Below are 9,994 nucleotides of genomic sequence, written 5' to 3'. Positions count from 1 at the left end.
TTCTGGCTCCTTCTCAGGCTCAGGTTGGCCACCCCTGGGCTAAATGGTTATCTGAGTAATGGCAGTACAAAAATTCAGCTCTTTGGTTTTTGGCGTGTGGCAAATTGCTGGCATTACTATGATGGGTCTCACGCTTTCTCTTCTTGGGTGGGGGTTCAGGGCACTGTTTCTTGTCCCTGAACTGGGGTATTAACTGCCCCACTAGTGTCCTAGAGGAGGGGGGTGGAGAGGGAGGGACCCGGGCCTGCCCTCTACTCTGGGTCCCAGCCCAGGGGCCCTAGGGATAGCAGTAAACCACTTGAACTAGCAGTTCCTTCCCCTGGGCTACTTCCCTCTCCTGCCCTTCAGCTTGTGGGGCTTCCTGCCCTCCCTCTGCACAAACCGGGTGTCCCTTTACCTAGGCTCTTGGTCTTCTTAGCCCACCTCAGCACTTCTCCAAACTCTCCTCTGCTTCCCTCCAAACTGCTCTCTGCTCCAACACCAATCCACTCTGCTTCAACTCCTTCCCTTGTCTGATTGAAGCAGGGGGTTTTTATCAGGTGACTGGCTTCAGGTGCTTTAATTAGTTTATAGCAAACTTTCTTCCCTCTACAGGGAATAAGGCTCCCTTCGAACCCTCTCCTGCTGCCCTCTGGCCATGCTGCATCACAGGCTTCTGCCTGTTCGATTTGCCTAGCTTGAGTGGCACTTCCCAACTTTGCTAGATTTATAGTTCTGTCCACGCAGGAGTTCTTTTGTGCAGCAGGTCTGTGTTTATTCCACCTTGGCATTTGGAACTGCTGCCCTTCCTGCAGCAATGCTGGGCTTGACTCTGGAAGATTAAAAATGTAGACAGCGGAGGAGTGAAAAGAGAGTGGTCCCATGCTAGCAAACTAGCTAATGAAGACAATCAATCCTCAGGCTTCAGGATATCAGCTGCTGGCCTATGCAGCTCAGGAAGGAAATTTCCCCTCTGATTTGCAGCCTTGAGCGATTGGCCATTGTGAGGGTCTTTGCCTTCCGCTCGTTACTCCTAGAGCCAAGATAGATTGGTCACAGGTGTGCTCTGGAGGGAGAATACAGGACTAAATGATCAGTGCATGAGCTGGTGTGGCGGAAAGCAGGATGCTGGACCTGTGATACAGGGCTAAATCCTCACTTGATGTACATTGTGGGAGGTCTTTAGGGGTCAGCGAAGCTCTGGTGAATTACAGCATCTGAGGTCTGGCCAAAGGGCTAGTATGGCAATTTCCCTGTCGCTCTCAGGGTCAGGCCTTGCATTCCGTCAGCCTGCTGCATCGTTAGATTTGTATTCACCACCGAGGCGGGAGTAGGCTGAGCCTGGATGTGGGGTGGTAGAGGTCCTGTCCGCAGAGAATAAATCTGAGTTCACACTCTACATGGGCAGACACAACAGGTTAATTTAAGAGCTGGGGGGAAGGACAGTAAGGCGGCAGGGTTAGAGCGGTGCAGCGAGCTAACACACAGGCCTTTCACTTGAGGCCAGCTTCAGAACCTGGGTTAGGGGCTTTGCCGAACTGAGTTCGAGGCTCCCCCCTTTATCGCGCACATCAGAGAATCGTCACCCAGGGCGACAGGATTGAACGCTAGCAGCTGTCTCCAGTAAGAAGTTCTGGGCTGAGCTGCTCGGGCTCGAGGCAGTGGCTGGTGGAAGGATGGTGCCCTGAGGGCTGAGATGTATTGGCAGAACTGCTGGGGAGCAGAGGGGAGGAGCTCAAATATAGAATCGTCGGAGTGGAAGGGACCTCGAGAGGTCATCTAGTCCAGTCCCCTGCACTCATGGCAGGACTAAGTGTTATCTAGACCAGTGGTTCCCAAACTTGTTCTGCCGCTTGCGCAGGGAAAGCCCCTGGCGGGCCGGGCCGGCTTGTTCACCTGCCGCGTCCGCAGGTTCGGCCGATCGCGGTTCCCCCGGGGTTCGCTGCTCCAGGCCAACGGGAGCTGCTGGAAGCGGCGTGGGCTGAGGGACGTACTGGCCGCCGCTTTCAGCAGCTCCCATGGGCCTGGAGCAGCGAACCCCGGCCACTGGGAGCCGCGATCGGCCGAACCTGCGGACACGGCAGGTGAACAAGCCGGCCCAGCCCACCAGGGGCTTTCCCTACACAAGCATTGGAACAAGTTTGGGAATCACTGGTCTAGACCATCCCTGACAGGTGTTTGTCTGACCTGCTCTTAAAAATCTCCAATGACAGAGATTCCACAACCTCCCATGGCAATTTGTTCCAGTTCTTAACGATCCTGACAGATAGGAAGTTTTTCCTAATGTCCGACCTAGATCTCCCTTGCTGCGATTTAAGCCCATTGCTTCCTATCCTGTCCTCATTGAATAAGGAGAACAATTGCTCATCCTCCTCTTTGTAACAAACTTATGGACTTGAAGACTGTTATCATGTTCCCAATCTGTCTTGTCTTCTCCAGATAAACAAACCCAATTTTTTTCAATATTCCCTTATGTTTTCTAGACCTTTAATCATGTTTGTTGCTCTTCTCTGGATTTTTTCCAATTTCTCCACATCTTTCCTGAAGTGGGGTGTCCAGAATGGGGGACACTACTCCAGTTGAGGCCTTATCAATGCTGAGTAGAGCAGAAGAATTACCAGTTCTGTCTTAATTACAACACTCCTGCTAATACATCCCAAAATGGTGTTAGCTGTTTTTGGAATAGTATTACCTTGTTGATCCATATTTAGTTTGTGATTAACTATAGCCCCCAACTCCTTTTCTGCAGTACTCCTTCCTAGGCAGTCATTTCCCATTTTGTAGGTGTGCAAACTGATTGTTCCTTCCTAAGTATAGTATTTTGCATTTGTCTTTGTTGAATTTCACCCTATTTAATTCAGACTATTTCTCCAGTTTATCAAAATAATTTTGAATTCTTATCCTGTCCTCCACAGTGCTTGCAACCCCTCCCAGCTTATCATCGGCAAACTTTAGGAGTGTACTGTATGCCATTATCCAAGTCATTTATAAAGCTTGTATAGACCCGGACCCAGGACAGATCCCTGTGGGACCCCACTTGATATACCCTTCCAGCTTGACCTGTGATCCATTGATAACTACTTTCTGAGTACAATTTTCTAAGCAAGTGTGCACCCACCTTGTAGTAGGTTTGTCTAGGACTCTAGGCTATATTTCCCTAGTTTGCTTATGAGAAGGTCATGTGAGACATTATCAACAGCCTTACTAAAGTCCAGATATATCTACCACTTTCCTCCTACCCACAAGTCTTGTTACCCTGTCAAAGAAGAATACTAGATTGGTTTGACATGATTTGTTCTTGACAAATCCATGTTGATGTATCACCTTATTATCTTTAGTTGTTTACAATTTTTTGTTTTATTATTTGCTCCATTATCTTTCTGGGTACCAAAGTTAAGCTGGGTGGTCTGTAATTCCCTGGGTTGTCCTTATTCTCCTCTTTTATAGATAGGTACTATATTTGCCCCTTTCCAGTCTTCGGGGATCTCTCCCCCCCTCCACGAATTCTCAGGAGATCATGATTGAGGTGCACTGGCAGAGCTGGGAGTGGGAAACCCAGGACTAGAACATCAAAGGATTTGTTGCAAGTCTGGACTGATGTTTGTGAGATGTGGTGGAAATTAGCACAGTGCCTGCCCGCTCTGTCCCTATTCACTGTTCTTATGTTGCAAAGGATTTAATACATTCACCAGTCCTGTCTATCTGCTTCCAGGTGTTGACTTTCAGGCTGTAGCTTGTCTCATCCACTTGAAACGCACAAGAACCTTTGCCAGAGAAAGCAGCTCACGCCAGACAGAGCCAGAGACGCTGCAGAGTCCTGCTTAGCTTGCAAAACTGTATTATTATTTGAATCCATCATTTACAGTATTGTACAGCTTGTTTCAAATATGAAAATAATCTGGCAGGGCAAAACTAGATATGCACTCATCAAAGCATCTCTTTCCTCATATGTACAGTACGGATGTTTTTATTTCAATGGATTGATTTTTAATCTGTGCACATTCAAAATCAGAATAAGAACATGAAATCATTTCCTAATAGCAAACTGCTTAATAATAATAATAATAATTAGTAACAACATAATAAGTGATCATTGTAACTGTATCTAAGTGAAACACATGCCAGTGGGATCTTGAAGCTAAGTTGGGTCTCCTTGGGGATCTGTTTGCAAGTTACATCCCCACCCTCCACTCCCTCCCTCACCTTACTGGCCTTTCTTGTAGGCATTTTTGATTATGGCATTCTTAAAAAGAGTCATTAAAGGGGTCTGGCTGTTCTCCGATGTCATGAAGCCCCCGTATCGCTTGTCTTTGGGCGGGGTGTTCCATCGGAAATGGTGCATCTTGTAGGACTCTCCATCTTTCTTCTCTTCCTCCTCTGAGACCATCTCTTCCTCACTCGCTGGGCTTTCCAGGGACTCGAACTCGGGGTAGTCCAGTTCCATAGAAAGGTCTCTTCTGAACTCCAGTGGGTAGCTCTCAGCGGACTCCTCTTCCACCCCATTGGGATAGACCTTGATGGGTCTCCTCTTCCTGCCTACTGGCTTTCCCCATCGGAAATGCTCCATTGAGTAGGATCGTTTGCTGTCTTGTCTTTCGAGGGCAGCTCTTTCTTCTTCCTTGTCTTCTTTTTGAGCTGGGGAAGCATCAGGGAAGAAGCCAAAGAGGAGATTGCTGGGGATCTCTTCTCGCTTGTGGCCAGTGACGCTGCTGCTGTTCTTCCTGCCGAACTTGTTCCAGCGGAAGTGGCTCATGACGTACTTCCGGATGTTCTCAGACAGAGGCTGCAGGTGGCCGTTACCTGGGTACACAGGTGACTCAGCAGACAGGTCCAGTTTGCAGGCTTTGATGCACGCCTGGGTGAGGAGAAAGGAAATGCTTCAACTAGACACACATTTGCTATGTGGGGCTCATGTCATGTAATGTCCAGGCATGGAGCTGACCTATGGCCTTTCTATTTCTCTCTGTGAGTAACTGTACCTAGAAGTGCCTTCAGAGTCTTCCAGCAGCACAGCTGTTTATTAATAGCACCAATACTCTGCAAGCCCATCTCAGGGTCTAAAGCACTCTACAAACAGTGAGCCGGGTCCTCCGCTGCTCTGAATTGCTATTGCGCCGCTGAAGCCAATGGAACTATGCTGATTTACACCAGCTGAGGATCTGGCCATTCAGTCTCCCCTTGTGAGGCAGGTGTGTGCAATTATTTTCATTTTACAGAAGGAGAAACGGGGGCCCAGAGAGGGGCGGTGACTTGCCCAAGATCACACAGGGAGTCCTTAGCAGAGCTGGGCATAGAAGCCACGTCTTTTAACTCCGAGTCCGAAGTGCTAACTGCCCGGCCGTGTATTGAGTGGTATAAAGCAGACCCCTGAAGGGGAGCGAGCTGGGCAGGTTGCTCGCATTTGGCCAGGGAAAGAAACTTCCAAGCCCGCTCCTTTTTCCCTGACTCCGCTTGTTTGCTCTGTTACTTGCAACCAAGACCTCCCCAGAGGCCAGAGCATCTTATAACCATCATGCCACTTCCTGTAGCAGGGGAACAGGGCTGGCCTTACCACGAGGCGAACTCAGGCGGCCGCCTCCGGCGCTAGACTGTAGGGGGCGCCGCTAGGACTCAGCGTTTCAAAGTTTTGGCCCACGTGAGGGGGCGTCATTTCAGCTCCCCACCTCAGGTGCCAAAATGTTGTGGGCCGGCCCTGCGGGGGAACCCTTGCAAAGGGTTAGCTGAGGAGGGGCTGGGGCTGAGGAACCTGTGGTCTTAAATAGGCTGCTGCAGCATCCTCCCTGCTTCGTGCAACAGGAGGTTCTTCTAGGGCCGCCAGTCAGCCGTGACCCAGCGTCTGTCCGGAGTCACGTGCACAATTCCCGCTGCTGGCAGCAGGAGATGGCAGGCGTATGTGGGAGGGCTGGGGTTGGCCCTGTGGTTCTGTTATGTAAAGATCGATGCAGATTTTAACTATAAACTGTTGTCTTCAGGAGTTCATAACCCAGGAATTGCTTACGGTGTGGACGGCACCACAGCACCAGATGGTGCAGAGCCTGGTGAGTCCTGTGACCAGGGCGGCAAGAGAGCCCAGGGAATCCGACTGTGTAACACGGCTCTGGCAGAGGGCCCAGGGGCCTCTCGCTGAACTGTGGAGCTGGAGGTTGTGGCTGGGATAAGGCATCGTGGGCAAAGCGCAAGCAACCCACAAGCCCCGAGGCGAAGAACACGCCAGGGACTACGATACAGTCAAGGCAGCATCACAGATCGGCTGGGTCCGTCGTGGGAGGGATACCGACAGAGATTTAGGGCTGCGAATTGGACAGAGGAAATAAGGCCCAGAGCTTCCACACGCAGACTGGCTGACTAGGCTACCGGGCCGAGGCTGGAAAGCCAGGGGCTGGAGGAAAGGATGGATACGGTGGTTTTAGAGCAGCGTTCGCAGTCTCTCCAAGGTGGCAGGCGTCTGTGGGTGCTGGCATTGACCCTCGACTTTGGACAGTGCTGTGATGCTCGCCGAAGAGTTCTTAGAGGCTGACTTACCAGGAGAACAGTCTGTCCCCTGAGGGGACAGGAGATGGGGAAGGAAAGTGTCAATGCCCAGGCAGGAAGAATCTAAGGGGTCCTCCTCTGCTAGCGGGGGAGACAGTTTGTTACTGGTGTGGGCACTCAGGACATATAAAGAGACTGTCAGCGTATGGACTGCGGGTTGGCAGAATTCTGCGGGTGGACTGGGGTGCCCAGGAGAAAACGAGTGTCTACCCATAGGGTCAAAGTCGTCAGGAAGCGGGTGAAGGGGTTAATGGACTCGGCAGCCAGAGTGTTTGCTTGTTCGGGTAGATCGGGCGAAACCCCACTGAATGCTGCCTGGGAGGGGATTGAAACTGGAATGCATACGTGGGGAAAGGAAATGCTGCCCTTTAGTGAAAATCCTCTTTGAGGTCAAGGGAAGGTTTAAATAGAAACAGGTGGGGATGGTGAAGGCTTTGCCCCATCCAGTCGTTTTGGGACTGGAAACCCTTTGCCTTGATGGAAGGAGGAAACTCCCGGAGAGCACGGAGTTGGTTATGGGGTGTGAAACACAAGACTGAAGAAGGGGGAGATCAAAAAGAAAGAGAAGAACCTAGCTAGGAAGACACAAGCCGGGAAGAGGAAAAAGAGCCTGGAGCAGAGAGAGAGCTGGTAGAGAAGGAAGAGGAAATGGAGGTGAACAGAGGCTGGTGACCGAGCCCTATGTGGGTTTACCTGCTGAAGAAGGGGTCCCCCAGGCAGCCCCAGGAGCAGACCAGCAGGAGAAAGAGCCTTTAGCCAAACGGGGTCCAGAACAAAATGTCAGGGCGGGTGAAAGGAGCACCGAACCAGTGGAGCCGCGATGGAGTACAGAGGAAGGTCAGCCAAGAGACAGTCCTGCCGAACGCCCTTGGTATGAGGATGGAGGGGCGGAGACGGCCTCTGCCCACAGATTGTTCTTTCTGGGGGTGGAAAGCAGAGAACACCCTTTGAGGGGCTGCAAAGAGCTCGGCCCAAGAGACCATGGAGCATCGGGGAAAAGAGAGGGAGGTGTGTTGAATCAGTAGCTAACTGCAGGCTCTGTCGCTCTAATACCCACCAGAATGTATTAACTGGACCTAACTGGAAGGCAGGCCGTTAGCAGAAGGTGTCCATTAACTGAGCAGAGCTGCAGCTGAAGGGCTAATTGAAGGGGCAGCAGCCTCAGCAGGGGGGACTATGCAGCTGGACAAGTAGGAAGTGCTGGAGAGGTGGGCGCCTGAAGGAAGACGGAGGTAGGCAGGATGCACGGCTGCTAGGACTGGAAGCACGTGGGAAGCTGGCTAGGGACTGTAGATATACGTAAATAAAGCTATAGGCTGCAGCCTGCTGGAAGAATACAATCGAACGTGGTGGTGGTGAAGGAGACCTGGAGTGCTTGTGGTCCGTGATTAAGGCCTGAAAGGACTCTCAGGGGACAGCCCCACAGCCAGCAACTGTTGCAAAAATGGTATCGGTGACCGAGAGGTCGAATCCCGATGACCTCGCTCAGGTCATTGACTTCTGCCAGCCGTGTCCTGCACCTAGTGAGTTCACTGGGAGCTGTGACGGCTCAGCACCTCTGTACGTCAGGCCGTGTGTGCTCAGGTGCCAAGCCAAAGCAGGCGTAGGCCCCCAGCTTTTGGCACCCTGGTGTGACAGTGTTGGTGTAAATGACTAGCCCAAGGCCAAAGAGGGGGTCAGCACCAGAGCGGGGGTTAAACCCTCTCCTGGCTTCCTCGCCCACGCTGCCATTAGATGGGGGTCCAGCTCCTTTCTTACCAGCTTTTGGCAAAGGGGGCAAACCTTCAAATGGCTGAACTGGAAGAAGTGTCCCCTTTGCCTGCTCAGTAGACATCCCCTTGCAAGTCCGGTGCCAGGTAACTAACCCTTCCTCCATGGGGGGGCGAGGGGGAGGGGAGAAATGAAATCCTGCCCTTCCGGCAGATGGAGTCTGTCTCTTCCATCTCTAGCTGCGATGTGCGCACTCCATTACCAATGGGCCGTCTGCAGCTTAAAAACCTAAAAGCTGGCTAGTGAGGGAGAGCGCCTAACCTGGTGGTAGGCAGACAGCGAAGGCTGTCTTGTCGCCCTATATGCGCAATGCAGAGTGCAGGGGAGCAGGCAGGGGGTGGAAAACTCCCCTGCAATCTTTGCAAACCCCCTAACTGCAGCAGGAGACCTCGTGTCATTGCGATTGCTCTGCCGGGGCCTGCTCCTCTCAGCTGTTGGGAATCTGCATTGCTCGATTGCCTTCCCTGGAGCTATGCCCACTTATACCAGCTGGCGACCTGGCTTAAAGGGTAGCTGGACATATTGCTCTGAGCAGCCGTGCAGCAGTTCTATGGCATACCGAGGGCCATGGCTGCCTCTGAGCGACCCCAGGGACTGAGACTGGACCCGTGTCCTCCCACGGCCCGCATCGGTGCAGCCACCAAGAACTGTACAAGCTTCCATGACTCTGCATCCACTGCACCTCTGCAGGGTAAGGGAACAGAATCACCCGCATTTTACCACTGGGCAACTGAAACCCCTGGCTATTGAAGCGAACTGCCCAAGGTCTGTGACTGATCTGGGAATCTCCCAACTCCCAGTCCTGCACCTTCGCTGAAGATGCTCCTTCCTGCACTGTTGGGAACAGTGCTTGGGAGTGGGGGAGCTGTCTTACCGGGGCTTTCCCAGAGCTGATTTCCGATTTGCTTCCAGAAAGAGATGTCAAGGAGTTGTTTGGGTTTTTTTAATGTATTTAATTCTGAGCGTGGCTCAGATGTTAGGAATGGGAAATGTGTATTGTGCCTCCATCCACCCAGTTTAGTGCAGGACAGAGCCCGAGTCCCATTTTAGAGCCGCGACGTTCCCCCTGAGCACCCAGGGCCGGAGCCACTCACCAAAAGGCCGACTTCCGTGCTGAGGTCCTTGCACCTGCTGCTCTGCGAGCACTGGCTGTTCACGCCGCCGGCCGCGTGAAAGAGCAGCACGCCCAGAATCGCCAGCAGGCCGCTCCGTACGGGTTTCAGCATCTTCGGGATGGAGCTCGGACTCCTGAGGAAACAGAACGGGTGGGGGTGATGCCAAGTGTAATCGCCGCGATGTTTGTCAGCCGTGCCGGCAGCTGTTAGCCGGCACCTCGGCAGCCAGGTGAGTCCAGCGCGGTTGCACAAGACGGACAGAAAGAGGGTTATGCACAATGAGCTTGCCAAACAGGTCCAGTCAAATGTAACTCCTGCACTGGGAGCGGGGGCGTCTCCTGAGAAGACATTTGTATCTGTTAGACCTGGACCCAACTCCCAGATGAAAGCCGCCCGACGGTGTGGGGATGGAGGCTTTCAGAATTTGGACCTGGGCCTGGGTTTGAATTTCCAAGTTTCGCTCCTGTCTCTCTCTGTTCAGCCTAGCCAGAATCACAGACATGACCCTCGACGTCCAGGGGAGGGGCTGGCATTCAAACCCAGAGCTGGAGTTAAATTCCACATAATTTCTCTCTAATGCAGTGGTCCCCGAACTTTTT

At 52.2% G+C, this 9,994-nt stretch overlaps 1 protein-coding gene across 1 annotated transcript; it reads right to left on the bottom strand.

The window, feature by feature from the left end:
- Positions 1 to 4,183: 4,183 nt before the first annotated feature.
- Positions 4,184 to 9,506, bottom strand: POMC (proopiomelanocortin). Its single transcript, XM_077811497.1, has 2 exons — positions 9,375 to 9,506; positions 4,184 to 4,834 (listed from the first exon to the last, which is right to left on the bottom strand). The coding sequence occupies exons 1-2, from the start codon at positions 9,504 to 9,506 to the stop codon at positions 4,184 to 4,186; spliced, it is 783 nt and encodes a 260-aa protein (XP_077667623.1).
- Positions 9,507 to 9,994: the final 488 nt, after the last annotated feature.

This window comes from Eretmochelys imbricata, chromosome 3 (assembly GCF_965152235.1).
Source record: "Eretmochelys imbricata isolate rEreImb1 chromosome 3, rEreImb1.hap1, whole genome shotgun sequence".
NCBI classification, from domain to species: Eukaryota; Metazoa; Chordata; order Testudines; family Cheloniidae; genus Eretmochelys; species Eretmochelys imbricata.
This window is presented reverse-complemented; position numbering and strand designations above follow the sequence as displayed.

Excerpts from the sequence above, each read along its gene's own strand:
- POMC (XM_077811497.1), bottom strand. The coding sequence starts at position 9,506 with ATGCTGAAACCCGTACGGAGCGGCCTGCTGGCGATTCTGGGCGTGCTG. Across the intron at positions 4,835-9,374 it reads GCACGGAAGTCGGCCTTTTG|GCGTGCATCAAAGCCTGCAA; the intron begins GTGAGTGGCTCC and ends CTCCTCACCCAG.